General features: G+C 43.7%; 2 protein-coding genes across 5 annotated transcripts in view; one reads left to right on the top strand and one right to left on the bottom strand.

The window, feature by feature from the left end:
• Positions 1 to 4,319: 4,319 nt before the first annotated feature.
• RPL6 (ribosomal protein L6) lies at positions 4,320 to 8,395 on the bottom strand. Its single transcript, XM_074844570.1, has 7 exons — positions 8,371 to 8,395; positions 7,430 to 7,696; positions 7,238 to 7,336; positions 6,610 to 6,753; positions 5,593 to 5,641; positions 4,988 to 5,172; positions 4,320 to 4,515 (listed from the first exon to the last, which is right to left on the bottom strand). The coding sequence occupies exons 2-7, from the start codon at positions 7,694 to 7,696 to the stop codon at positions 4,363 to 4,365; spliced, it is 897 nt and encodes a 298-aa protein (XP_074700671.1). The 5' UTR covers positions 8,371 to 8,395; the 3' UTR covers positions 4,320 to 4,362.
• Positions 8,396 to 8,780: 385 nt separating this feature from the next.
• Positions 8,781 to 27,483, top strand: part of PTPN11 (protein tyrosine phosphatase non-receptor type 11) — a 46,222-nt gene continuing 27,519 nt past the window's right edge. For 3 of the 4 annotated variants that reach the window (XR_012625679.1, XR_012625678.1, XM_074844567.1), the window contains exons 1-9: positions 8,781 to 8,998; positions 13,637 to 13,759; positions 14,920 to 15,114; positions 16,269 to 16,461; positions 17,703 to 17,819; positions 18,340 to 18,453; positions 23,254 to 23,350; positions 23,978 to 24,057; positions 24,177 to 24,335. Coding sequence is in view for 2 of the 4 variants with exons in the window: in XM_074844567.1 (XP_074700668.1) it covers positions 8,985 to 8,998; positions 13,637 to 13,759; positions 14,920 to 15,114; positions 16,269 to 16,461; positions 17,703 to 17,819; positions 18,340 to 18,453; positions 23,254 to 23,350; positions 23,978 to 24,057; positions 24,177 to 24,335 (1,092 nt within the window). In the remaining 2 variants the exon portion in view is untranslated. Of the gene's footprint in view, positions 8,999 to 13,634; positions 13,760 to 14,709; positions 14,813 to 14,919; positions 15,115 to 16,268; positions 16,462 to 17,702; positions 17,820 to 18,339; positions 18,454 to 23,253; positions 23,351 to 23,977; positions 24,058 to 24,176; positions 24,336 to 27,483 lie in introns of those variants that run through there. The other variant, XM_074844569.1, reaches the window with a different exon arrangement.

The following is a 27,483-nucleotide window of genomic DNA, read 5'->3' as shown; positions in this document are numbered from 1 at the left end:
GACATTATGTGTAATGACAGAAGAACGTGTAGTGGAATTTACATGACTCCTACATGGTTCTAGATCTCTTGGACTAAGCTGTCCGTGTGTCCACCTTGTAACAGAGTAGTAGCTGGTAAAATTGTAGGAGCCACTGATATTTATAGCTCGGTATGCTTCTTAATCTCCTAAACAGCACAGGGAAATGGTGCGATCTCTTATCCCAGTGGAACTTTAAGAGAGCTCAGTAACACAGCCTTCACAGTGAGCCAGGGACAGGGCAGAACTCTGCTGTCCAGTTTCAAATTGAGCAGGGTAATTGCTTGCCTGGAGTTAGAAAACTGTAAAAACCAGTTTTGATCTTAAAAAACAGTTGATTTTAATAAGGACAGACCAGGAAGCCCTCTGCACTGGAAGACAAGAAACAAAATGTACTGAAAGAAGAATATACAGAGAATCTGGAACAAATTCTGGTAGTAAAATCCATTTGGATGGGGTTTCTAATGCTTGAATCATTGAAAATGAGATGGAAATCAGCATTTGGAGAAAAGTGGAAGGAGTTCTCTAGCATTTGCTAGAGGAAGGCTGCCTGGGCCAGCTCTCCTCTACGAATGGTTTCTCAGCTGATCTTGCCTGCATTTTCTGTGAGGCTAAAGCAGAGCTTCTTCCAGGCGTTGATGACAAACTGTCCCCAAATTCTGTTTATTCTTTATTGAGCTTGTGGAGAGCTCCAGAATTACTTTTTGCAGAAGCTGGGCTGGGTATACCAGTGGCAACAGTTGTGAGCTACGAGGAGAGGAAGAACAGGGATCAGGTGAAAATACGCTGGTGGAAAAAGGCTCAGCTGCCCCTGCATGACAAGGCACATCCTACAGGTATCCTATAGCACAGGGGAACTGAGTAGCTGATCGCTGGACATCTGGGCATATTTGGCATATTTTCCTCAACACTTGGCCAAGATGGTACGTGGGGCAGTCCTGTGAAAGCCCCTTCACGCTCCAGCCATAGCATTGTTTCTTAATTAAGGTTAAAACCGATTGTGTCACACCTGAAATGTCAGAGGTCCTGTTCTCTACAAACCTGGCACTGGGAAGTTCTTTGTCTTGCAAATAAGCCTCAGTTTCTCCTAAGGCTCCTAGTCCCAGCAGCAAGGCTGCTGTCTGCCTCTGCGAGGCTGCGGCCAGCACGGCAGCTGGGTCAGAGCCTCTCTGGGCTGGACTGAATCCACCAGGTCATTTCAGAGAGGCAGCTAATAGATAAAAATAGGTGCCTGTAGATAATGAGCCATTGCATCTTATTACCAATTCCCCGAGAAAGCCAACATCCCTCTATCTTTCCTCTCAAAAGGATGCTTTATTATAATTACATATCACTTTATTAGGCAGCTGAAGCAAAGAGCACATTTGATGCTAATGAAGTGCTGCTGTGGTTGAGTCTGTCACTATTTTTGGACTTGCACATCTCCAGCACTTTTGATTGGGTGACTGAGGCTTTGGATGTCTCTAGCTTCTTCTGTGGGGGATGCTCGGTGGAAAGCAATGACTCAGCGAGCCAGGACTGCAGAACTGTTTACATGCTCAGAATGAGAAAAGCTGCGGGACAGCGAGAACACACACAAAAGCTCTTTATGTGGTGGAAGTATCTTTCAGGTAGTGGACAGTATTATCTAGATTGAAAAATCCTTCTGAATATTCACTTTGTTCCTGTGTCGGTCATCTGTATAGTCCTTGTTTTTTCGCTTTTCCATCCCCCACCGCAGAGCATTCCAGAAAAAAGCCAGATTTCACAGAACTCAAGGAAAATATTTTAGAGGTTAAAAGAGAGACAAATCACAGCTGTCCACCAGCTGCCTTTCCCTGAGAGTGTTTTGCCGTCTCCATTTTCTGCAGCAGAGCCCGAGGAGCTGCGCGGCACTGGGAAGGCATGATTTGGTGTTAAAATTTGACTTCACAGCTAGCACCTCCAGAAGCAGGCCCGCTCCCACGCCCCTTTGTGCCGACACCAACATTCATCTGGTCCCACAGTGACTCAGTTCAGGGATCTAAACCAGCACGAAAATACTCAATTCCTCCCCCTCTCCCCACCTTGCAGGGCTGTGTTACTGGCCATCACCTAGTCAGACAAGTGACAGGGCTGGGGCGAGGGAGGCGATGGCAGCACGTGAGACCGTTTCTCCACGCCAGGACCTATTAAGACAACTGAATTACGTTACCAAATCACTTCCTGACAGCACACTGTGAGACAAAACCTCCCCATTCAGTAAAAAAGGTTAATGGTTTCAAGTATTATTTCACATCTTCCGATACACAAATGAGGAATGTATCATAATTATAAAAAACACCATTGTATCTAAATGCCTGGTTATTCTTAGACTATTTGTTACTACCCCTAGACTAGACTAGGGCTATTTTGTTACTACAACTTCCCCATCCCCAGAGACAAAGGGAATGACTGAAGCACTAGTACCTCTTAAGTGTTCTCTTAGACAACTGCGTGACCAAATCTCAGTTTGCAGCCTTTGCAATACCACATGCTATTCTGATCAAGAGGTCTAGCTCACTGGTTTTGGACTTTTCCCATTTAAGTGTTCTGATGTACAATTTTTACTTTAAGTGAGCTTTCTAAGCTATCAGTAAACTTACCTTAGTACTAGCAGAGAGATGTGTGCAACACTTTTGTATCTTTTTAGAGTTGATTTATATAAACAGGCCAGTCCCATCACTGCAGTAAAACATCAACTTAAGAAACCTTTGACTATACGCATTATCCACCCAACCACGTACAACAGAAGGTGGAACTACGTCTGTGGTGAGTTACAATGACGCTGAAAAATAAAGAACCTGGAGTACCACAGGGCAGAACCTAGCACAGAGCAACGTGAGATGCACAGCTCTGCATTTGGGGCTCAGCTGGCTCGCTGGCTCCCTCTGCTGAACCACACTAATATTGAATATGTTAATTACCAAGAGGAAGATGGTGGAAGAGTAACCAGTGCTACATACTTCCCTACTCTCAACACCAGCCAGCATCAGCTGTAAGGATGACCATAGTCCCTTGGTGCAAGAATCCACTGAGCCAGGTATTCTTGTTTCTTCCTCAGCTCTGGAACACCCAAAGCCCAATCCCTCCTCCCCCATGAACGTGGCACGTTGCAGACTTCTGCCTCTGTGAGGGTCATATTACTCCCTTTTCTATTCCTTTTTCCTGAAGCTTGTATGAATTTGATGAAATCTCTACTCCCCGTCAAGTTTGACCCCATTGGCTACTTTCAGCTAAGAATTAATAGGAAGACAGATGGTGCAGTTATATAAGCCTCGTTTCCTGCCTAAGTCTGGCTAAGAAAGAGCTCAAGCGTGCCAGATTTGTTAATATGTACATCCTCAGTTTTTCTAAGAGCAGAGCTATCGCTACCCAAGCATCCTCTTCCAGATATCTGGTAACTGACCTCAACAGATAAGAGAAAACAGACAGCACTAACTTTCTTAACTCACTTTCTACCAGTTTTTGAGACAGGAAAAATTGTTGAGATTCTGGAAGTCTCCCAGGCCAGAAAAATACTTGCCTTTCACAGAAACAGTTTGTTTTTTAACTCATTTCTAAGCCTACAGAATTAAGACTCACGCTTTTTGATCTAAGCAGGTGGTATTCTTCCCAACTAAAAGCGTTACATCCCATGTGGATAAACAAAGAACAGGAAAACACAGACAGGATTTGGGGAGGGACGTACATTCTAAATACTGTTATGGTTCTGGGGTTGATAAATGACCCTGCAAAACTTTGAACTTCTTTCAAAAATGCAAGGCACAGCTCCTGAAATGGCTCTAGGAAGTTGCTATATTAGCTGTGGTTTGTGTGGTGATTGATGGATCAAAGCAGTTCGTCAGAAATACCATCTCAACAAAGCTTTAAAATGCTAACGAGTTACCTAGCAGTGGTTTGCTGCTAAGACCTGGCTGTTCCCAAGACACCTGAAGCAGTAAGGGTGCAGAAGTACACCAGCACAGGCATCGGGCTGGATGTTTGTTCTGGAACGTGTCCAGATGGCTAGTTGATCCAGCACATATCCTCTTTCCCAAAAGAAAATAGGTTGGTTTTGTTTTTCCCTCCCCAACTCATTTGTAGTTAAGGAAACTGAAATTCAAGTGCCAATTCCTTTCTAGTTATACCAAATTGGAAAAAAAATCCTACCCCAAACCCTTATACACTCAAAACCCAGTCATCTACATACAGTTGCTCAGAATTTCATGCTACAACCAGTTTTCTTATCCATTAAGTAACATGTACTGCAAGATCTGCACAACACGTTCTATTATGGATTGCAATGAAGACACCAGAAATCCTTGCTTTTTTCCCTTCGGATTTAATGTGGTGCTTTCAGAACAGTTAGAACACCAATTTGTGAGGATAGACTCCATTTGAGAGACAGAACGTAGAACGCAGGTACCCACGGAGCTGAGGGACCTTCTTGATTCGCGCAAGGATCTGCGAATCCACTGCCTTCTGGTCTGACTTGCGTTGCTCCGTTATCTCGTATTTCTAGAAAGTACAAAGAATAATGTTAAAATCCCGCAGAGCGACTTCATCGACTTTTCTGCGGAGATGAGAAAATTCAGGGCAAACCCTGAGTTCTGGCATTTTCAGGAAATCTTTTCTCCATTTGTTCTAAATGTGGGAAAAGTGGTAGGAGACCGGAGGTGGCAGAGAACTGAAGCCACTGTTTGGCTCATGTTGTAGATATGAGAGCCAGCAGCGTGCTGTTGGCAGTATCAAAACAGTAAAGGTGTTTCTTGGTCAAAAAAGACATTTAACTTGAATAATCATTGCTGCTGTTCTACCCCAATTAAAAAGGGCGCTATCTCAATGCTCTGTATTAATTCATTTTAATGGTATTACCTCACTTTATTGAGGACCACTTAAAATTCTATTGTCCATTCATGGTATTTCCCCCTTTCCAGCCTGGCTTTAGGTAACAAGGCACTCAGAAGGAGTGAATAATCATGTTCCTTACTTCTTTCTCAGTGTCAAAGATCTCGCCTTCCTGGTGCTTGGGCTTACGCAGCCTCTTCTTCTTAAAGTACGCATCAGTGAGATGCTTGGGAATTTTCACTCCAGAGATATCAACCTTTGTAGATGTAGCGATGACAAATTTCTGATGGGCCCTACGCAGAGGGACACGGTTGATAACCAAGGGTCCTAAAGGCAGAGTGAAGACAGAAGAGAGAACAAGGTTAGCTCTCCTGGCAACAACCACTGCTTTTGACTTTTTGTAGGGTATGAGATGACTAGTTTCTTCAGAGATGCCTACAGCTAAAATCTGACCAATCAACAAAGCCCTTCCCCACAAACTCCAGAAAAGCCAAAAAAATGCTCCCTGATATCTTCCAGGTAGTCAGATACTGAAGCTTAATGATCTCCCCTGAACCTCCTTAGAAAGTCACAGAATGTGATTCCACGTAGTCACGTGAAGACACAATACGCCAAACCACGCGCACACGAATCTGCAGCGCTACAGACAGCGGAGGCAAACATGAACTTAAACCAACCACTCAAATCCACCCCCCCCCCCCCCAAACAAACAAAAAAATCATTATACTTATATGAAAGTTTTTTTACCTGTAACAAGCAAAAGGCCAGTAGCAAGCTGCTTCAAGAAGACGACACGCTGGAAAGAGATGAGATGCGACATCAGTCCTCAGGTCCCAGCACTCATGTACTGCAACCGGGCTGGGACCGCACCCGTGCTTGGCCTGTGCTGCGGGTGTAAGCACGGACAAGGCACCCAGGCACGGGCACAACTGCATGACCTGGGAAGCGACCACCACCTGAGCCAAGCTACCAACCTTCTGAGAGTACAGCCCTGGCAGAGTTACCTCATCCAGGACAGGTCGCGACTCTCCACATGCTCCATCGTTCAAGGCTGAGCGAATTAGTTTGGTTTTGAATCTTTGCCTATTCTACAGGATGGCGAGGCAGCCACCTTGTCACCCACGTTCTTTGTGCAAGTTAAAGGGAGGGACTAGATAAAAAACAGAAGGGCACCACAACATATCCCACAGTCAGAGCCATCCCCCACTTGCACTTTGTTCTTTCTGCTCAAGTTTTCCTTCTCTGAACAGCATTAAGTAATGTGACATCAAAGCCAAAGAATTCAACAAAATAAATGATATCGGTTAAGACCTATTAGCAAACATCATTAAGATGAAGGCACGTCTTAACATTTAACAATCAAGTGTTACCTTGGTAATTAATCACTACTCCAAGACGAAGTTTCATCCTCATTGCAACAGTTAGAAGCGGGTGTTAGAAGCAGCACAAAGTTAGCACGACACAAATCTATGCGCTTTTCTGCACTGCAGTAAGACTCCCTTAATTCTAAGTAACTGGACTAGCCTGTTTTACTTCCAGCTCTGTGTAGAAGAGTATTAGTTTAAAGCCTGTTTCTCCTAAAGGCAGGATGAGAGAAAGCATCTAGACAGAAATCACAGAAAAACAGATTTGCATCTAGTGGCTGAGCAGCGTCCGGTGCAATCAGCTGGTAAATCCCTGATACCTCTGCTCAGTCCAAACGGTTTCAGCACAGAAATGCTGCAAAGCCACTGGGGGAGCCAACAAGAAGCAGCCTGGGGTTACCTTGCCTCTGTGACGACCAGTCAGAAGGATCAGAACGGTTCCTGGAGTAATAGAGGCCCGCAGCCGCCTCTTGTGCTGGCAAAAGGGCTTTTTGCCGTGACTCAAAAGCTTGCGAGGAACATCTTCAGTGGGGTAATATCTGGGCTGGAAAAAGAAGAGCAAAATGTTGTACTGCCATGTATTCCACGGGACAGAAAGCCTGCGCTACAGTTTATAGATTCTTCCATTTGTAAAAGATACTGTTTCCCCAAAGATGACCTTTATGAAAGATTTTTTTTCTTCTGCTGCAACCAACACTTCGGGAACACACGGAATATTTTTTGTCCAATTGTGCAACAGCGAAAGTTGACACCAGCGCTGTATTTCTGCGCGTGCTTCTAATTCAGCCCAGCGATACAAGAAGCAGAGGAGGCCCCGCTCTTGTCTACTGACCATCCTCTAAATCACCAGCATCTCCCCCAAAACCGACAATCACCGGGTCCGTATCTTGGGGAGAGAACAGCCGGCAGTTCAGCTGAGCACGACACGGGCTGAGGCTGCTCTGTTGCCCCAGCCCAGAGGTGCATCGTCTAGTCAAAACTTACAAATAACAGCCTTAAACTGTGCACGTCCGAGTTCTGTTTCTTACCATTTTGCGGATTTTAACCACCCGGCTGCCTCCATTCTTGTCTCCACCCACCGGCTTGGTGATGGTTGCGCGTGGCTTTTCTTTCCTTTTCTTTTCTATCTGTAGACAAAGAAAAGGGAAAACATACGACATTTCAAACCAAAGTCACTGTGAAAAACCATGATTATTCAAACACAGCATTTCTTATCTTACCTTTGTTTCCGGAGCAGTATACTTGCGCTTGTACAGCGCTTTTCTGGCATACATGGCTGAGCGGGAATACCTCCCGATACCCCGGGCCAGGACAGGGTTACGGCTGGCATGATGCTTCTTAACCTTCTTTTTCTTCTCACCCGCTTCCTTCTGGCTTCCTTTCTGCTCAGCCGGCGGCTTCTCACTTGTCTTCTTCTTGCCTGGCTTTTTCTCACCAGCCGCCTTCTCGCCTGGCTTTTTCTCAGCAGCTGCCTTCTCGCCCGCCATCTGTGAATCCCAGTAAAATGAAAATTATGATTTATTACAAGGTGTGCCGACGACTAAGTCGCAGAAATAAAAGAAAACAATCAGAATTTGATCTTTTACACCATTCTAACAGCTGTCAGCCACCTCCTGCAGCCGTGCCTAACCAAGACACTACAGAGCCAAAAGCTCTGTCTGCTGCAGGCCCAGCCGTAACGCAAAATGCTCCTCCACGCCGCTTCCTGCGGGTACGAGCTCCCCCACCGCCCCCCAGCCCCGCTCCACCGCCAAGCCCAGGAAAACGCACAGGCCGAGGCCGCAGTCACCCCTCTGCTCCCGAGGATGCTCGCGGCTCCCCTCAGCCCCACCGGGCCCTGCCACACCGCGGGGCTACGCCAGTCTTCCCCAGGCTACCGCTCAAGCCCCACGAAAGCCTCCAGCACCGGCCACAGCCCGCTGGGCTCACGGGCTCCGGTCGCGGCCCAGCCCGGACCCCGCAGCCAGCCGCGGGCCTGGCCCGGCCGAAGGCGACTGAACCTCCCGCTCCATCCCCACATCGCCCCCTCCGGGCGCCATCACCGCGTCCCCAAAGGCACCGGGACAGGCCCGTGAGCCTAACGCAGCCGCCCGAGGGCAGATGGCGGCGGATGGCGCCCGCCGGGGCCCGGCCCGGCCCGCCGCCGCTCCGCCATTCTTACCTTCCGGGGAGGGAAAGGGACCCACATCCGGGTACGAGCGGCCTAAAGAGAGCGCGGCGTCTGACGTCACCGCGCCGGCCGCGGAGCACGCTGGGATTTGTAGTCCGGGCTGGTGCGGCGAGGCCCGGGCCAGGCCCCGGTCACCGGGGAGGAAGCATCGGCCACCCACATCCCGGCTCCGGGGGGGGCTGTGCGGTGGCCAGCGGCTCCGGGAGCGGGGCTCGCCGCCCTGCCGCGGCCTGACCCTCCCTCCCCCTCGGGGCGCCTCGAGGCGAGGCTCCGCCAACGCCCGGCCCGGCTCCGCGGGACGCGGCTCCGCTGCTCCCGTGGCGGGGGACACCGGGGCCCGCTCCCGGGGCGGGGGGTTGAGGCGGGGGCGGGGCGGCGTCGCAGACCGATGACGCAGCGGGCGGGTGACGCAGGGCGGGCCGCGCCGCGCTCCGTGCGCCTCCGGGGCCTGAGGCGGCCGTTGTTCACGCTCCCTTCTGGGCGCCCGTAGGCCGCGGCCCGCGCCGGGGGGGGGTCCCCCCCGATGTGAGAGGCGGCCGTTGAGGAGGAGCGGGGGGGGGGAGGCGGCTGGGCGCACCGCGACCCGCCGGTGCCACGGGAGAAAAATGACATCGCGGAGGTGAGGCGGGAGCGAGCGGCGCCGAGCCCGGCGGGGGAGGGGGGAGGGTGGCGGGCAGGGGGGCCGCTTGCCCCCGGGGGCGCGCAGGGCTCGGGCCCCTCGTTGCCCGCTCTCGGGGGACCCTCGGCTTGGGCCTCCTCTTCCCCGCGGCCGTCCTGGCCGGGCAGGGCCTCCCGCGCCCTGGGGCTCTGGTGCAGGGGCAGCCCCCGCCCCGCTGCCTGCAGCCGCATCGTAGCCCCTCTCCCCGCCCGGTCCTGGGGTGGGATGTCCCCGCTCCCGCCGCCGTGGGGCTGCGGCCGCCGCCTCGGCTCCAGTCGGGGCCTGGCTCGCTCGGCTCCCCGCCCCTCGCCTCGCTTTCCCCGGTGAGCGGACCCTCACCCAGCCGGCGCGGCGGGGGGACGCCCTCTCCGGCGTGGCCGGGGGCCCGGGGGGGCGGGGGGGGGGAGCGGCTGACCTGCGGCTCCGCCGACCCCCGTGCAGAGGCCGGAGCTGCCACAGTAACGTTGGCTTCGTGGGGGGCTTCAAGCGAGTCACCCCGTGCCCGCGTGTGCGTTCGAACCGGAGCTGAGGGATGAATTTTATTCGTGTGGCAACCGCTCGGTCCAGTATCCGAGGCCAGGGAGGGTCGTGCTGCTCTCGGTAGTCCGGCACTAGTGACGTTACTGAAACTAAAACATCAGCCAACTTTAAAACTACCGTTCGTAAGCTGGTCTGGGCTCTCAGTTTATTAACAGCATTCGGTCTAATTTCAAAACCTTGTGGGGTTGCAAAGTCAGCACGATGAACAGTTGAATCTGTTTTCTTTGTTGTAGCTTCTCACTGTCCTGAATGTATTTTGATGTTTGTCTTATTTTAGCAGCCCTTTTTGGGCTGAGGGGTTAAGGTAAATGTTAAACTGAAGAGGAATTAATGTCACAAAAAGGAAGAAGATAGTTATATTCTTATCAAACATACCTATTCTGAAGTTTGATACATCTTTTTAAGTAATATCTATTAAAGTATAACTTCTTCAGCATTGGGTTGTCCTCTTTCTTCTTCTGCTTAAGGTGGTGGAACTAGACAGGTTGTTTTTCAGTCCGTGGCCATTTATGGTTAAATTTGGGTCTGGGGTCTTGAGGCGTGTGGGAGATCTCTACTGTGTGTTGGGTTTTTCTGAATGTCCCTACTCACGCACTGGCTTGAGTAGACAAGTTACCTTTGGAAACACTTGCGAATTTCCTTGTTGTTGGGAATAATCCTCATATTCTGCTCAGGACTTTAAATTGTAACTTGTGAGGGAGAGTGAAAAAAGATGAGAAATATAAACTGATGAGCCTATAAATAGGTGTAATTAAACTACCAGTCACCGCCTCCCTGAATGCTATGGTTGTGACAGCTGAGACTCAGAACTGATTTAATCTCTCCTGCTCTTGAAAAGGTGATTAGAAAAGCCCGATCACAGCATGGAAAAATGTATTGATTTTTTTCTTTTCTCTCTTCAGTTTGGTAAGAGAGAAATATGCTGGCGATGTGTGACTTACAAAACACAGATCCTGATGATCTTTTCTGGCCTATGCTAACAACAACAAAAAAAAAGAGATAATTGTAGCAATTCCTACCATGTGTTAGTTTTCATCAAAAGGTTTCTTGCTTGGCTAATATCCCCTTAGTTTTGTAAATGAGATCCCTGCTATTTCACTGGTTACTTTTCTGCCATCATTTTTGTCTTACTGTAAACTAATAAGGGACTTAGAATGGTGTGTTGCTGAACCCCCCAAATCAGAACTGCTGTAAGGAGTATTCCGTGCATAGTGAGGACAGCTAGGTTAATTAGAGTGTGGGGTTACGTGTGCGTGTGTTACTTTCTTGATTGTATTTGTTGGCTGTGATGTCCTTTGCTTGGGATAGCCTCTGCACCTGCTCATAATAGAGGTTGAAGAAGGAAAGTAGAAAAAAGTCTAAAATGCATTCCATCCCTATAAAAGGAAGTGCAAGAGAAAGTTCTCTATAGGGCTTATGTTACTGGTATCGGTGTCTGCAGTCCCCTTTGCTCTCTCCTCCGGTTTTGGAAGGGATGTAGCCGCCAAGGTTCAAAAGCACATGTGATGGCAGTACTTCAAATGAAGCGAGCTCGATCACCGGTCCGGAACCATTTAACAGAGATCACTAACACCCCCATTTTTCTATTTGGGGTGGCTGACAAATGCATCTTCCTACTCAAAGCCAAAAATATAAAGATGAGAGAGCAGGAGTACAAGTTACCATTAGAACAAAAGTTACATAAAGTGCAATAAACTCCATCGCTCTCCCAGATGTAGCTTTTCTTTTGCTACACTTGCTTGCTTTTTGCCATCTTCAGTAGGAGTGTGTGTACGTGTGGGGGTGAGATTTTTGTTTTTAAACAATCTATCATCTTTTTAACCTCTCCTTTAAGCACAAGTTATTTGTAGTCCCTTCTCTTCATTAAATTATTATTTTTCTGTTATTTTACATCTTTTTAACAACTTGTCTACAGTTACTTCCAGGTGTATTAGGGTTTAGGATAAGATACAGAAGATATTATATTAATTACAGTTTATGGAATGTTGCCATACAATAAATTTGTAGAATTGATCCCAATAATTTCTCCTTTGTATATTTATCCATTTTTGTATATAAACTCAGAAACTTGCAAAGGTGTCTCTTGAATCCTATGTGTGTTTGAAAAGCTTATAAACTCTTCAAAATGGTGCTGCACTTTTTGTTTGTTTGTTTTTTGCTTTCTCCTAATGGAAGTAAAATTTTAGGTGTGGAAGTGTGGCAAATACATTATCAGCTTCTGCAGGCCAACCTGTCATATTCCAAAATGTGGTATTTAATGTTCAGTTCATACCAGGTACCGATGCTTGTGCAGTTTCTTTTGTGAGACTTTTCTTAAAGTTTGAGTCGTCATTACATAAGTGTAGCGTTATTTATTAATTGATTCCCATTTGCTATAATAACTTGAAGTATTTTTAAATATTTTTTTCATGACCCGTGCTGCATAGGTTTGATTATTTTTTTGTTGTTCTTCAGTTAAAGATGTAGTAGTATTGACTAGATTTTCTTGGTGCAACTAGACAAAAAAGCAAGATTAACAGGAAGAATCATAAGACACATAAGTAATCCTAATTCCCAATCGAATGATGTGCTAGGAGTTTGGATATTCTGGAATCTCTAAAACTCTGCAGGCTGTTTCTGTGAGAATCTGTCTCTGAAGAGAATAGGCTGGATAAGGCCTTGGTGGGAATACTGTCGACTTTTCAGTACAGAAGGAATTGCTGGAACAATTACAGTAATAACCCTAAATTTAGACATGCATACGCATATTTTGCTGTTTTAGCAGTTTATGAAATGAATTGAAATGCTGACTGTATCGGGTAGGATCAGAAACGCTATTCAATTTTTTTTAGATGTAGCACTCATATATGTAATGAGATTGGTTGCAGAGTCATTTGCCTTAATATTTTGCTTTACTTCGGAGAAACTGAGAACCTGGTGTACAAAGAGAAGTAGCCTGGGTTCTTTCTGCAGATATGGATGTGCGTTTTCACTTGTTTCATAAATAGTCTAATTTATGGCAACTCTGAAAAATAAAGGTGATCTTTTAATTGCCAAACACAAGTCTGACAAAGCCACTAAAACAGTTCTTAGTTGCTGCGTTCACATCTCTGTCCCTGGGCTGTGTGGTGGTTGGTTTGGGGTTTTTTTTTAAGTTTGCCTTCTAAAATCGTGCCTCATTATAAACTCCTTTCATCCAGAACACACAGATGTAGTTTAGTACTGCAAGAGGGCAATAAAAATCCTCAGTTACAGATAAGAGAAAACACAGATGCGTTAACTGAATGGCTAAGAATAAATTGTCTCTACAAAGTTAATGCCATAGGTGGGGACACTGAGCTTCTTGGATATAGACCATATAGAGCTCTCCTTTGGCAGGGCACTATATTAGTCATTCAGAAGGCTGTTTGTGGGTGGTGAATATCAATATGAGATTCCTCGGTGTTTGTATTTAAGTGGGATATATTCGGACCAGAGAAATTGCCATGGTAGTTAGAAGACAGAGCGGCGCTCTGGCAGCGGGCAGCACCACGTTCTGTTGAGGACGGTGGAAGAAGACGGGACAACCGCGTAGGTTGTCCACAAGTGAAGCTCCTTCCTGACCCCTATCACCTGGTGATCAGCCTGTGCCCTAAAGCATGAGGTTTTGTTAAATTTTTAACCTTTAAAATGTTGTCAAGTTGTCACTTTGGAGGTTTTGTTTTATTTTTAAGTATTTTTCCGGATTGTCTTTCAGTTTCTTTGTGTGTCCTGTCTTCCCAGAGTAAGGAAAATGCATGACTTGTGGTCGCTGCTCACATTGTATACCTTTGATACCCTTTTAATTCAAGCAGTAGAGGTATAGGTCTTCCTCTTACAAAACATCTCTTAGCAATATGTAAAATTGCAATGTAATACGAAACGGACAATTTATACTCTCTGCTAAGATACAGATTCTTATTTCTTTAGGAACAAAATTCAGTACTTTCTGGTTTTGAAGCTGTTGAATTTTTCTGTTTAGTCTTGTCGCGTAAGTTAACTCTGAAAACCAGAAGATCTTCCGTTTATTTATTAACACTCTTTATTTTTAACCTCTTCTAGATGGTTTCATCCAAATATTACTGGGGTGGAAGCAGAAAACCTGCTGTTAACAAGAGGAGTGGATGGCAGCTTTTTGGCACGGCCCAGCAAAAGTAACCCAGGAGACTTTACGCTCTCTGTTAGGTGCGTTTAAATGGGGTTTTTTTGTCTTTCTCCCCAAATTAGTCAGGGTCTTCATTTGGTGCTGTTCTATGGGGAAAGAGTTGCAAGTGAACTGCTTCTAAGAGATGAAAGAATGCACGGATCACTTTTTAGTCTGTTGTTCACTGTTTTCCTCTCTTTCTCCTGTTTTCCATGCAGAGGTTCTCAAATGCTTTTACCTAACTTGGGGAAACTATTGGTTGGAGAATAGTGAATTCTGATTCTGCAGAGGGACAAAAAAGATAAGGGGAAGCAGAAGTAGATTCATAATAACATTACTTTTAGCCCTTTGAAAATCTATTCGGTAACTATCTGAAAGTAGCAGAGACGATAGGAATTACTGATCGAGCACGTGCAAGGAAATGCTCTCCAGACTCTCTTCTTACAGGAAAAGTCAGCAAGTTTTTAAGGGCGACTGCGGTGCTGTTTCAGCTTCCAAAATAGGCCTTTTGTAACACTTGTCCCCTGACACTGTGTGTATAGTGGTAGGGATGGGGAAAGGACGGCAGGAGGAAGTAGATAAAGGAAAAAGGAAAAGTGGGATTGGTGATAAGAGTAATGCTTCTGGGATACCTTTGAGATAATGGGCCTTGTTGAACAGAAGGGGACTGTCAGAGAGCTGTTCCTCGTTAATACTAGAGACTGTGGGAGCAAATGACTTGCATCAGGCAAAGGCAACTGTTTACTGAAGGGGAGATCTTAGTGATTAGTGTGAAATTCTGGGGAAAGGAGTAAACAGGCTTTGATGGGTGTCTTGGATAGGCTGAATTCTTCTCACCCCTCCACCCCTCGTGCTTGTGTGTGCAGTTCTTGGGGGTTTGAGGGACTTCTGTTGGAGATTGTGAGGCCGCAGAGCTTACACTGGCTTCAAGGATCCCTTCGTTACAGAATTAAGATTTTTTCTTTCCCTATTCTTCCTGACTGTTGGACAGCCACTTCCCCTTCTTGCAAGCCACTGAAATGTGGCTGAAGCACACTGCAGAGGTGCTCTAGCTTAGCTCTTCTGCAGTATTTCAGTTGGAAAGCGATGCAAATGTAAGTATGGATTTCTCCAACTCAGACAACAGAACACTAAATATAAAAGTGATTGATTGGAAATCAGCTGACTCGTGTGGGTTTTTTTCCTTTGTTTCAATTATTAGACGAACTGGAGCTGTCACCCACATCAAGATCCAGAACACGGGAGACTACTATGACCTCTATGGAGGAGAGAAGTTTGCAACGTTGGCTGAGTTAGTCCAGTATTATATGGAACATCATGGACAGCTCAAGGAAAAGAATGGAGATGTTATAGAGTTGAAATATCCACTGAACTGTGCTGATCCTACATCTGAAAGGTCAGAGAAACGGTGGTGAAAACCTCAGTGTCCATGCACTTGCTAAATGCGTGTGTTTATCCCTATTAACACTGCAGTCAGCTTCCCTTTGATGAAAGGGTGGCCACTGTCTTGTACCAAAAGTGGTCCCACTGATTTCAGAGAAGTTATCTGCAAAGCAGACTAATAAACATGACTAAAGATAAAGCAATCTAAGCCTCATAACCTATTTTCTTCAGCATTCTCCTGGTGTGATAAAATACTAAAAGAGAGGGCGTAGTTCCCTTTATTTTTACTGGGAGAATGTTTTGTTGTAGAAGTTGTCCCAAAGCTTCCTGAAGCTGTTATTACTGCAAGGAATGCCCAGGTCTATTTCTGGGCATAACTTTATACGATTTTTCCAGCAGTGGGCATATGTGTAAGAATGTGAATGACAGGGAAACCCTCAAATTGCTGAAACTCATGTTTTGAGGAGTGTGGCTGATAAGGAGAATCTGAGACTTCAGACATATACTGAGGGAGTATGTGTCTGTCAGAAATAAACCTCTATGGCCCATAGATATCAGTTTATTCTCAGAAGTGAAAAAACAAGGGAAAATATTCAAACAAGTTCTCTCACTCCTCCGAATGGCTTTTATTTAACAGTAGTGGGGAGGGTTATTGCCTTTTTGGCCATGTTTCTTGAAGAAATGAGATTGAGGTGATTCTCCTGTCCAGTTCCTAATCTGATGGAAGGATAGGGTCTCAAAGATGCTAAGTTCCCACAGGTTTATCAGCAAAGGGCATCCTCATGAAGGATATAAAAGAATAAATGCCTTGACTGAGGAAAAGGCTGCAGTATAAGCTTGTGTTTACTGGACGCCATTTGGATTGTTGTAAAGGATCCAAATTAAAGCTTCATTTGAAGCTTGTGTGAAATGCAGATTTCAGTGCTTATGGAGGTGCTTGCTTTGATGTGTTTCTGTAATCGCTGGTGTGTATGTTGCAGGTACACTTCCAAGGCTTATTTTGTTTTTTATTTTTATAAACTGAGGCTTTCTGTAGACCCGGACACTTGTTCTGTGTATAACTTAGCACGAGTGTTTTACTTCTGTTATAAATATTTAGAACAAGCAGATTCAGCCATGGCTGGAATGACAAGTAGGGTACCTGTCTATATCTTACTTTATTTAAAGGTGGTTTCATGGACATCTCTCTGGAAGAGAAGCTGAAAAACTATTAACAGAAAAAGGAAAACATGGAAGCTTTCTTGTGCGTGAGAGTCAAAGCCACCCTGGGGACTTTGTTCTTTCTGTCCGGACAGGAGATGATAAAGGAGAGAGTAATGATGGGAAATCTAAAGTGACACATGTCATGATTCACTGCCAGGTATGATGAAGCACGAGCTTCTTTAACAGGGCTACTTCCACGGGCAGTGGGTTTATTCTAGCAGGAGGCCATCTTGCACTTTGCTACGGAGAGCTGAATACATTTCCCTTTTCCCTGTGGTACTGTATGTGCTATATATCATCTGTTTGATCAAATTGACTAATTTGGTAGTATCAAAATTCTATTAGGGTTTTATTGTTTTTGACTGCTTGCCTGACTGAATCATGTCACGCTACACTATGCTGTCAAGTACCTTCTAATAGATTTGCTTTTGAATGCATCAGAAGTCTGTCTCAAATCCTCTGCTGATGGAGCCTTTCGTGTTCATGAATCTTCTTAAGTGAGTTGCAGTCTCCTGGATGAATTATATAAAAATAGGAGTAATTGGGCAAATAGAGATCTATCCAAATATATTTGCTTCTCCTGTCAGTTTGTAAAGTTGCACCTAATAGATGGTCAACATTCTGTGAAAATTGAGTATTGAATCCAAGGAGTACTTTTAAATCTAAAGCTTGAATTGAATATAGGGTAGTTCTTCACTGAAGTATTATTAAATTATGGTCTTTTGATTCATAAAAGCCCATGGGTTGCTATTAAAAAAAAATTTATAGATGTTATCATTTTCTTCTATTACTCTAAAAGACAGTGAAACAACTTAGTTGTTTAAAAACAACTAAAATGCAATAACACAAATAGTCTGGAGGTAGAAATGGCCTGCGAAGACTGTAAAAGCTGAAGTACCAGAACATTTTTTTTTTTTTTTTCCAAGAAAATCTCTTTGATTTGCAGTTAACTACTAGTAGCATTTATGACATTGAAGAAAATAGTTCAGCATTGTTTCCTTAAATAGGGCTGATGCCAGTCAATACCAGCCTTTCAGGAGCCAATGATTCCCAATGATAGGAATTTGAATTGATTTCCAAAGTTATCTCCTGGATTCTGGTCACACAGCTCAGGTAGCCTGCTTGAGCTGCCCGAACCTCAGTTCAGAAGGAATCAGCTCTCCTGAAAAGGCAGATAAAATGATTTTCAATTAGATGACAAAAAGGGTAATGTCCTCCATAGTGCATGGGTGGCTTTTTATTAAAATTCTACCATTCCTTAGCAGAAGGATTTTTACTAGATTCTTCTATATGTGGCTTTAAAAAGAATTTCTCATATGTTGTGTAGCCTAAAGATGATGTTAGCGTAGACATCATTGTATTAAGTGCATTTATTTTGATGAGCATCTGTCTTTCAAGGATCTAAAATACGATGTTGGTGGAGGGGAAAAATTTGACTCTCTGACAGATCTAGTGGAACATTACAAGAAGAACCCTATGGTAGAAACTTTGGGCACAGTATTGCAACTCAAGCAGGTGAGTGAATGGAGAAGACACCACTAAGCTTTGTTACCTGCAGCATTTATTGTTGAAGTGCAGGCTTTTCCATGTGTTCTGTGAGACATCATTTTTTTTCTTTCCTAATGCAAAAATGAAGATTTAAACTTCGTGAAACTGGATGAAGAAGTCAGTCATTTAAACGGGAACAGTTTTTTATATGCCTGTGAAGGATAGACTCTTGTCTGTGATGCATGCAGAACTTCTCTCGGTGTCATCGTGGTCCATAGGGATTGCAGGACTAGTCCAGAAATGAGACAACTTAATGTATTGAAGAACAACCGTGAGACTTTATCTAAAAGCAATTGTTCCCTGCCCCCTTCCTTGGTACCCTCGCTGCCCTTCATTGTATGAATTGTAAAGTTTTGAAGTCCAAATAGATGCCTGGATCCTAGAATTGCCTATATAAAGTAAACTTAGTGTAGGATATTTGTGTTTTAACTCTCTTCTCACGGTTGTCATTTGTTATACCTTTGTTTAATATTTGTATCTTTCTTAGCCTCTGAATACGACCCGTATTAATGCTGCAGAGATTGAAAGCAGAGTGCGAGAGCTAAGCAAGCTAGCAGAGACTACAGATAAAGTCAAGCAGGGCTTCTGGGAAGAATTTGAGGTACTTCATTACATTCCAAGTGTTATGGTATTAAATCTCTACGCTACTGAGAAGTTAGGTTTGCTGCCTTCCTGACATTTTCTCATCTCCCACTCTCTCGCTTCATATCCCTGTTCTTGCTTCCATCTCCTGTCCGGTACAGCAAGTGTTAAAATTTTACCAGTTTCATTCTTGTGTCTGCTAGTAAAACGTCTGAAATATTTGCCTCTTTTCCTGATTCTGAGAGCTAATTATGTTCTTCAATGCCAGCACAATCCCTCTTGAATATCCTCCCTGCCATGAGGGAGCTCTATGTACAACTGTGTCTGGCCTTCCAGGACAATTAAATCAGGTTCATTCCTGTGTTCCTTTTCTTCACACGGACAGGAAGAGGTCCTTAGGCTGGATTAACGTTTCTGGAGGCAAAGGACTAATTCCCAGCCTCAGTTACTCTTGGTGGCCCGAGCCCCAGTACAGCAGCGATAGCCGATGCAGCTGGAATATGTCAGATGTATTGTGCAAAGGGAACTGCACCGTGCTTTCTGTTGCATGTCTTGGTGCAGAGGGTGTTTCAGGTTGCACTCTGCTGTGTTTGGGAGGTTGGGCACTATTGCTTTAAGGTAATTTCAGCGTGATTTCTCAGTCAATATATGCTCTTGCCCTTGCGTTTGTGGCTTTTTGATAGCTGTTTTTGGGGATCTTAAAACTCTAAGCAAGCTCTAAGATGAAGCACCATTGATTATGTGTATTCCTTAGACTCCTGAAGATTTATTTTTGTTTTGTTTGGCTGTTTCACTTCTGCCTGGAGCCAAAATTCCATTTCCCTTCTAGAAAGTAGCATTGCCTTTCCTTCTGTCTTATCCGTGCACATCTCATGTCTGTAACATAGCTGTGCTGGCCAGCTCTCCCCTTCTTTGAAATCCTAATGATTTCAGGGAGCTATTTATGTTTGAAAGAAAATACCAGTGAATCTGTTAATTTCTCAAGTAGAGCAAATTAACTGACATATTCCAAACTACTTGAGTCTAGCCTGGGTCCTAACCCTTCTCTGACAACTGGAGTCACTTAACAGCTGCCTGCATGTGATGGTCATAGCCAAAATCTTACAAGTGTCTGAAGTACAATGGACTGGTTTACGCCACACATACAGAAGAAAACCACAGTGGAGTCTGGAACTCTACCAGCAGATGGCAACAGGAAACTGGAAAGTCCTGGTCTTTGAGAGAGAGGCTGGTTTTGGCTGTGTAATGCTATTTTGAGAAATTTCTTGAATAGTGATGGATTTGCAAAGCAACCATTCTTGAAAAAACTCTTTTTTGATCAGGCGTATTCATAAGTTAAATGCACTCTCCAGTCTGCTCTGAGATTGTCAGGAGGTGAAAAATAAATCTATGAAAAGCAAAAGACTTTTACTGAAGGGGTAGCACATTTCACTGTGAATGTGGATGGAATATAAGAAAGTTGAGGTCATGGCAGTGGGGAAATCATAAAATGAGGATTAAGCGTTCTCCTCACTCTTCCCCCTTGCCCAGTGTGGGGGGGCAGAATCCCACCTGGAGGGGGAAGCAAGGCAGCAAAGCCTGCTCTGGCCTCTACTGAGGACCTGGGGCTCTGCTGTACCCTGACAGTAGAGTGGTGGATCCTCCCCCGGGGAGCAGATCTCATCTATTACTTGTGAACCTTGCCTGGAGGTAAAACGGCCTCAACCTTTGAATTGCTTCTCTTGCAGAGTTCAACGTGTGAACTTTGATACGGGGCCTGAAGGGTCAGGAAGATTAGCCACGCCTGCTCTAATGGCTAAAACTTGAATATGGGAATTAACTGCTTTTTCCAAAGACTGATTAGTGGTGTGCTTGATCCAATCATGACACAGTCGTGTAGATTGCCTGTGATCACTGCCTGAACGTACATTTACAAATTCACCAAGCAGAGGGTGTCTGTTGGCTTCCCTGGAGACTCTGAGCATACCTTACCTTACTCTTATTCAGAGGGCATAATAAGGAAAAAGTGTGCCCTGTTGGCTTGCCCTTCTTGTAACTGGTGCTGGCTTACTAGAAGCCTTGTGAATTAATGTTGGTTTTCTTTGTTTGTTTGTTTTTGTTTTTTTTTTTCTCGAGGGAAGCATTCTTGTGCGGTGTGTTTAGGAATGGATTGTTGATTTGTCAAAATATGACTGAACTATTACTTGACACTTATGACTCCTTTTCTGACCTCTGTTCTTTATTGAATAAATTTGTCTTGTAATGGATTTTTTGGTCCTTAGAAGTAAGGTACTTTCCTGAAGAGTGTTTGCTAGCGAGCCAGAAGTCTTAGAGAAAAAGTAAATGTAACAAATGAGAGATTTTAACTGTGAGACATTCCACTTCTCTTTCCCCTTCACTGCTGTTAGTGAGGTCAGCACTAAACCTTATTTTTTTTTCCACTGTGTTTTTGGAAATGAAGCAATCTCCTAGCAGTTTGTGTCATGCTTTTTCATTCACCTCAGCTATAGCTGTCAACCTTGGTAGCAGGAGGCAGGGGGGGGCAAACTCCAGGTTGTCCATGGATCTCTGCCGGTGCTGTTTATGATTTGGCAGTCCAGATGGTAGTTATAAATTACTTGTCTTCAGGCATATTTAAGAATGTACCTCTCATCCCATGAACCACTAGACAGAAATGTTGACAGACCTTGTAATGTTTTTGCTTCTGAAAAATGGCTGTTTGGTGAGCTTAATGCTTGGATGTTGTAGTGGGATTGAGGACTACGTTTCAGATTTATTGTTGCATTGTGTACATCTCTTAATGGGCTTGTTAGAAGTCACCGCTGCTCATAGATCTCTCCTCAGGGATGCTCAAAGCAATAATAATTAACTGTATGAAGTGAAGATGTGTTTGAAGCTATGGTTTCCACACACTTAATTGTTTCCATTTTTTAACCTGCTAGCAAAGTTTAACTTTCGGTTCATCTCTTTGGCGTTTCACTTGGCTGAGACTCAAAAGTGTTAAAATTATCTAAAGATGCTCTCTGACAATGGCACTTGAAAGACCCTTGCAGCGTAGCAAGAGGTGAGCTTACTACAAAGTGCCATTTCACCTGTTGGTAGTAGTAGCAAGCAATGCTTTATGGGGATGTGTTTTCTGTCTTTGCTTCATAAGCATGAAACCTCACAGCTCTCCTGTATTGCTTTTGTTCTTTGGTTTCCCTGTCTTTAGGATGAGCCTGATTGTCCAAGGTCACTAAGTGAGGCACTAACAATAACAGAGACTGAAATAGAAGTGAGCAAATGCGCCTGACGTGCCCAAGCTTTGAAGTAAAAGCAATCTCTGCAAGAGTATTAAGGGTGGTAATAACAAGGGGAGCAGCTTCCAAAGCCTGAGTCTTCTTTTTAGTCAGGCCAGTACTGCTTTTGGGATTAAAACTTGGAACAAAGACATGGAGATTCTGGTCCCTCCAGCTTCATTGCAAGGAGGGAGATTTGCTACTAAGCTGCATGGCTGTGAAGTATGGAATTGCTGTTGTCCCTCTCATCTTAACTGTGAACCAGGCACTGAGAAATTAACTCCTTGCCAACAGGAGAAATCCCCATGCAGATTTATTGTTTCTGCACTGGGATGTTTTATGGATAACCCTGTTTGTAGTTACCTAATTGCCCCCCTTCTTCCCCCAACAGGGTAATACGATAAAGTCTGCGCAAGGTTTTGTACTGATTTAGTGAAATGGCCTTGTGTTGGTAGAAGAGAATAATTAGAGCACTTAGTGGTGTGTGGCTGTGGTGGTGGGTTGTACATTGAATTGTACCCTTCTCAATCATACCTTTGAAATACGGTAGCATTCCCATGTGGACTTTTGTTTTGGGGGAACAGACAAGAATATCTTCCTAATATGCTGCTTCTAAGCACTGAAGGACTTTTCCTTGTGCTTGATATTTAAATAGAGTTGCTTGTGCTGTGCTTTGCTGGGTTTCCTGTATGCCCCTTCCTCCTCTTTGGCTGTCTGGAGTTGGTCTGGCTGCAGCTCGCGTGGATCCGCTCTTGCGGCGTTGCTGTAACAGCCCTCGTAACCTCAGGGACTTTTTGGGGGCTTTCCAGCGGCGTCACTCCAGACGCGCTGTAGCTGAAGGAGCGGGAGAAGACTGGTGAGGTCTGGAGGAATCCAGTACAGATGAGGGACAGAAGCACTGGATCACAAAGTGCCTTACTCCTTTGCAGGTTGGCAATGTTGTCTGTGCATTAGTTACTAATCTTTATTAATACTAAAGCTAATGCTGGTTCAGAGGAAAGTTTTTAACTCTTTACTGGCCTGATTCAGCAAAAAGGAGAAATATGATAGTAGTCCTAACTTTTATGCTTGGTGAGAAAGACATAGTGATAAATATGTTTATTTGGACTTGCTCTGTAGAATGCTGCTGGTGTTGTTTGGTTTATTTAGCGTTCCCTTCTAGGATGGCCGCATTTCCACAGGCAAAAATTTTGTTGTGGTCCTTTGTAACCACTTAGGTTTTCCTTTTACAGCTGAAAGCTTTAAGGGAGCAGCTTGTGTCTGCTTGGCCAGAACAGTATCATGAGGACTTGCTGGCTATAGTCTGTGGTTTAAAGAAGCTTTGAATTCGTAGGTGTTTATCAGGTGGAAAATAGCTCGCCTTGTCACTCATGCTGCTGTGTTTCTTATATACCTTGGAAGCAATGCTGTACTAAGTCTGAATGGAGAAATCCAGTATCTCTCTGACTATCTGGTGTTATAATCAAGCAGCATCATTTTTGTGAGAAAGGATCGCTGTAATGATGGTGAAACAGTCCATACTGCTTTTATTTAAACCAGTTATTTGTGCTGTTTTCGTTTAGACTTTACAGCAGCAAGAATGCAAACTTCTGTATAGTCGTAAAGAAGGTCAGCGTCAAGAAAACAAAAACAAAAATAGATACAAAAACATTTTACCCTGTAAGTATTGATTTCTTTCATTATAGTGTAAGCCTGCTACCTTTCTACGCTTTCCTTTCTTACCTCGTAAATACAGGGTTAATTAAGCACCACTGTGCTTTTTCTTCTCTTTAGTGATAATTCCCCTCTTACGTTGTCAGTATTAGCCCATGCGATTTCCAATTCGTGTTCAAACGTTTGCACTTTGTAGATACCAATATTTTGATTCCCAAATATTGTCTTTATCTTCAGCTTTTGTTTAAAGCATCACATCCTTAAACTGCTGTTCAGCAAACTGGAATGCTTAAATTTAAGAGGATTAATTTGTGGTACAAAACTGCAAAGAGCAAATCCAGGGGCCATTTGCCTTGACTTAGTGCTTGGCTGTCCGTGTACTCATGAGTTACTAGGGGGCATGAACACGTATTTTGGTCTAGCTTGCTGTGAATGGGCCAATTGTTTTAAGAAATGGCAAAAGAGGAAAGCTTAAATATTCTAGCCCCTAATTGACTGAGTTTGAGAACTCAATGGCTTCTGGTAGCAGTAAGAAATGTACCTGTCTGTGCATATTTAAATAAATATTTAAAAACAGCTGTGTGTTCGCAACCATAGGATGCAAGTGCTTAACATTCATATATATTCTTCCAGTTGATCATACCAGAGTTGTTCTACATGATGGTGATCCAAATGAGCCTGTTTCAGACTATATCAATGCTAATATTATTATGGTAAGTATACTCCTACCTACAGAAGCCTTGTTGGTACAGCTCATGTCTCCTCTTTAACACTTAAATCCAAGTTAGTCTTGTACCATTTGTCACCATTTGTTAAATTGTTTTTTCTCCAGCCTGAGTTTGAAACCAAGTGCAACAACTCAAAGCCAAAAAAAAGCTACATTGCTACTCAAGGTTGCCTACAGAATACAGTGAATGATTTTTGGAGGATGGTGTTCCAGGAGAATTCCCGAGTTATTGTTATGACAACAAAAGAAGTTGAAAGAGGAAAGGTAAAAACAGACTCTTAAACTGGCCTTGGGAAAGGTAATGAAGTTTGAATGCAAGCAAGGACTAAACTGACTTGGTTATATTGATTTATATGCTGAAATCTGGTGTGTGTGGAGACCTGGAAGGTGCTGGGTGTCCTTTTTTATTGGTGCCTGTGGCAACTGAGGGTATACTCATATCATCAGGCCTCCCTTTTTTAAGGGTTGACTGATTAAATTTTAGCTACTGAATGTGAATCTGTGTATTTTAAAATTATTCAGGGACTGAGGCACCGGAATGCGAGATGCAGCCACACGCATTCTGCGTACTTGAAGGGGTAAAATCCCTGTTCCTCTAACAAAAGTATTGCCATTTCTTTTAGCTTACCAAGCCGGTATAGATTTCACTAGAAAAGCAGAATTGTGGGACTTTATTATAAGAATGAACGTAGATGATATTGCTTCTTAAAAACTACAATATGTGAAAGTGGTTGCCCCAGATTCATCTTAGTCGAGTCACATTTACTAGACTACTAGAATGCTATTCTCTCTTCTGACTTGACTTTCTGTGCTTGAATTTGATAACAATACGTGCTGAGCTAGTGATTACGGCTGATACTGTGCCTGGTTAGAAAGCCCCCAGCCAGGTGTAATTTAGCACTTTTATTCCTAAAGTCAGGTCCTTTGCCTTTGCCCTGTTTGCATGAACGCAGCTGCCTGTTCAGCCTTGGTAATCTGCAAACTCCTTGTGAACTGCTTGGGCAGTATTTAAAACTCCAAAAGAGGAAATTTTCCTGCAATGGTGTATCCCAAGAACCTCCATTTTACCTTTTGAGTACAGAGATCTTGTCTTATTCACTGTCTTCTGGCAAATCTGAGGCTATTAGTTTGTTTCTGGGTTCTAATGACATGGCAGGAAAGTATAGGAAATAGTTGAATACTGATATTCTGGCAAGTCATGTACCACTTCCTTTATATAGTATAGTTTTATCTTTGGAATGGGTTGCTTCTGATTTTTTTTTTTTTTTCCTGTTTGGTAAACAGTTTCTATTTTCTTTTTTTTTCTTTTTAAAGTTTCTCTGCTTTTTCATGTACCATTGTCCACCTTTTTCAATAATCCGATGATCTGTTTCTGAATGGAAAGCTGTTATCTTGGTAGATGACTGTCACTTCTGAAGAAAATGGAATTGAAAGTATAGCTAATGTTTTTCTATGGGTGATTGATAATTGTGGGTGTTCCTTACCACTGCCACAAAAAAAGAGGCTTTGTGTATATGTACTGAAGATAAATAGCAGTGGATTTTATGGGCTTCTGTTTCTAATCTAGGTATCAAAGCTGCCATTGGTGCTGTTTGTAGAAACCATTAGACTTTTCTTGTGAATTTTTTTTAGGCTTTGTGAACTTCTGCCCATTCATCACCCTTATAAAGGGGCATGATTTGTGTTTCCTTCCTGAGAATGCACTGAAGGAGGGAGAAGCTACCCCTTTCCAGTGACCTTCATCTTAGAACTTTCTCTTGGAAGAAGGGAAATAATTTATGGGGTTATTTTGGAAGAGTTGACTTGAATAATTTTTTTTTTTTTTTTTTGATAATCTACTGAATGGCCTGGGCTCGTCTGCAGTTTCTCCATGATTCTTTCCAAATTTTGCTAAGCCTGTTCTCTGTGCTCTGGCAGTATAAAACATTTTAATGTCTGATTACTTAATTGGTGCTATATGCATTGATTTTGTTTTTTCTTTTTTCTTTTTCTTGATACCTATTTCACTACTTTAAGAATTGCAAATAACAGTCCTGATATAAAAGCTTTTTTTATCTCAGGCCAAGATGCTTTCAGCTCTGCAGAAAGGAGAGAAACCTCTGCATCAGAGATGACTTCAAGAGCACATTGCCTAAGGAAGTGAGGCACTATGAAACATCTCAGATCTGCAGAGAGATCTGAATATGCTTTAGAATGCACTGCAGGAGCAGCGAATACTTACAAATTAAAATAGTGGTGTTTTGGAGGCAGTCATTGAGCCGATAATACATGCATCTCCTCTATCAGACTAAAGCTTATTTTAACATTGCGTGTTACTGTTCAGACTCGCTATACCAACTGCTCTCGCGTTCAGAGTTCTGTATTGAAACTGCAAGTTATGTTGGCATATGCTAAGATCAACATCTTTTATCTTGTACCCTTTTGGAGATGGCAGGGAAAGAAGGGCAAAAGGAACAGAAAAGCATCTTGTTGCCAAAGTAGGCTGGAAAGCATGTGTTCCATCATCTCTTACTGTATCTTGTGTTGGCAGAAGGAACTTTCTTGTTGCCATGTCTTCTCATACATATGCAGTAGTAGCTGCAAATAAGAAATGTTTCTCCATAGTATTCGGTGTTTGGTCTGCATTTGCTATTGCTGGAAGCTGCATCTCTATGTGCTGTAATTTCTCATCCGATATTTGGGGACTTGGGTTACATTCCCAGGCTAACAGGTGTTGCTCTTCCCTGGACTGTCACAGGAACCAAATCCAAGTAGTAATAGGTGAACTTGTTCTTCAGTGGATGGAATATATCCCTGGCCAACGATGAGAGAAAAGCAGCACACCAAAAGCTCTAAATTTCAAAAGCTGCAACAAACACATCAGACTTCACTCCCCTGCCACAGGGAACGCTTCTTTGTTCCTTTGGTGATCGAATTAGAGAGCTATGTTAGTCCTTTCTGCTCCAAGCGATGAAAAAGCAAGCATCCACCTTTCATTGCCACTAAAAATGGCTTATGCCTTTGGTATTTATTTTGCAACCTGCTGGGTTTTGATTGTAGAATAGCCTGTAAGGCTACAGCATTCCACTGGAAGTTCTCAGTATTTTGAAACCTGTAGCTGGCTGGAGATAAAAGTAACAATATTTTAATCTCTGGGTTTTGAAACTATCGAAGAAAAGCAGGTACTAAAATGATTACGAAACCTGCTAAAAGGAGAGATTGCCTGTACCTGTTTTTCTGAAATCATCTGGTGTTTGTTAAGGGGAAGAGAAACTTCCCCCTAAAATGTACTTCATCTTGTCAGCTAGCTAGTAATTGTGTATGTATTCAGAAATCAAAGCTTCAGAAATGTGTTTGTTAACCAGTTTATGAACCAGCCTGCCTTTTTACTGATTACTCCTTTTTACTGATTACTCCTTTTTTTTTTTTTTTT

This window comes from Strix aluco, chromosome 18 (genome assembly GCF_031877795.1).
Source record: "Strix aluco isolate bStrAlu1 chromosome 18, bStrAlu1.hap1, whole genome shotgun sequence".
NCBI lineage: Eukaryota > Metazoa > Chordata > Aves > Strigiformes > Strigidae > Strix > Strix aluco.
The sequence above is the reverse complement of the archived record's forward strand: the minus strand, read 5'-3'. Positions and strand labels throughout refer to the sequence as shown.

What these genes read in the sequence shown, in the direction of transcription:
- RPL6 (XM_074844570.1), bottom strand. Translation starts at nt 7,696, where the DNA reads ATGGCGGGCGAGAAGGCAGCTGCTGAGAAAAAGCCAGGCGAGAAGGCG. An exon ending in CTGGTCGTCACAGAGGCAAG is followed by an intron (nt 5,642 to 6,609) that starts GTAACCCCAGGC and finishes ATCTCTTTCCAG; the next exon opens with CGTGTCGTCTTCTTGAAGCA. An exon ending in TCTTTGACACTGAGAAAGAA is followed by an intron (nt 4,516 to 4,987) that starts GTAAGGAACATG and finishes TGTACTTTCTAG; the next exon opens with AAATACGAGATAACGGAGCA.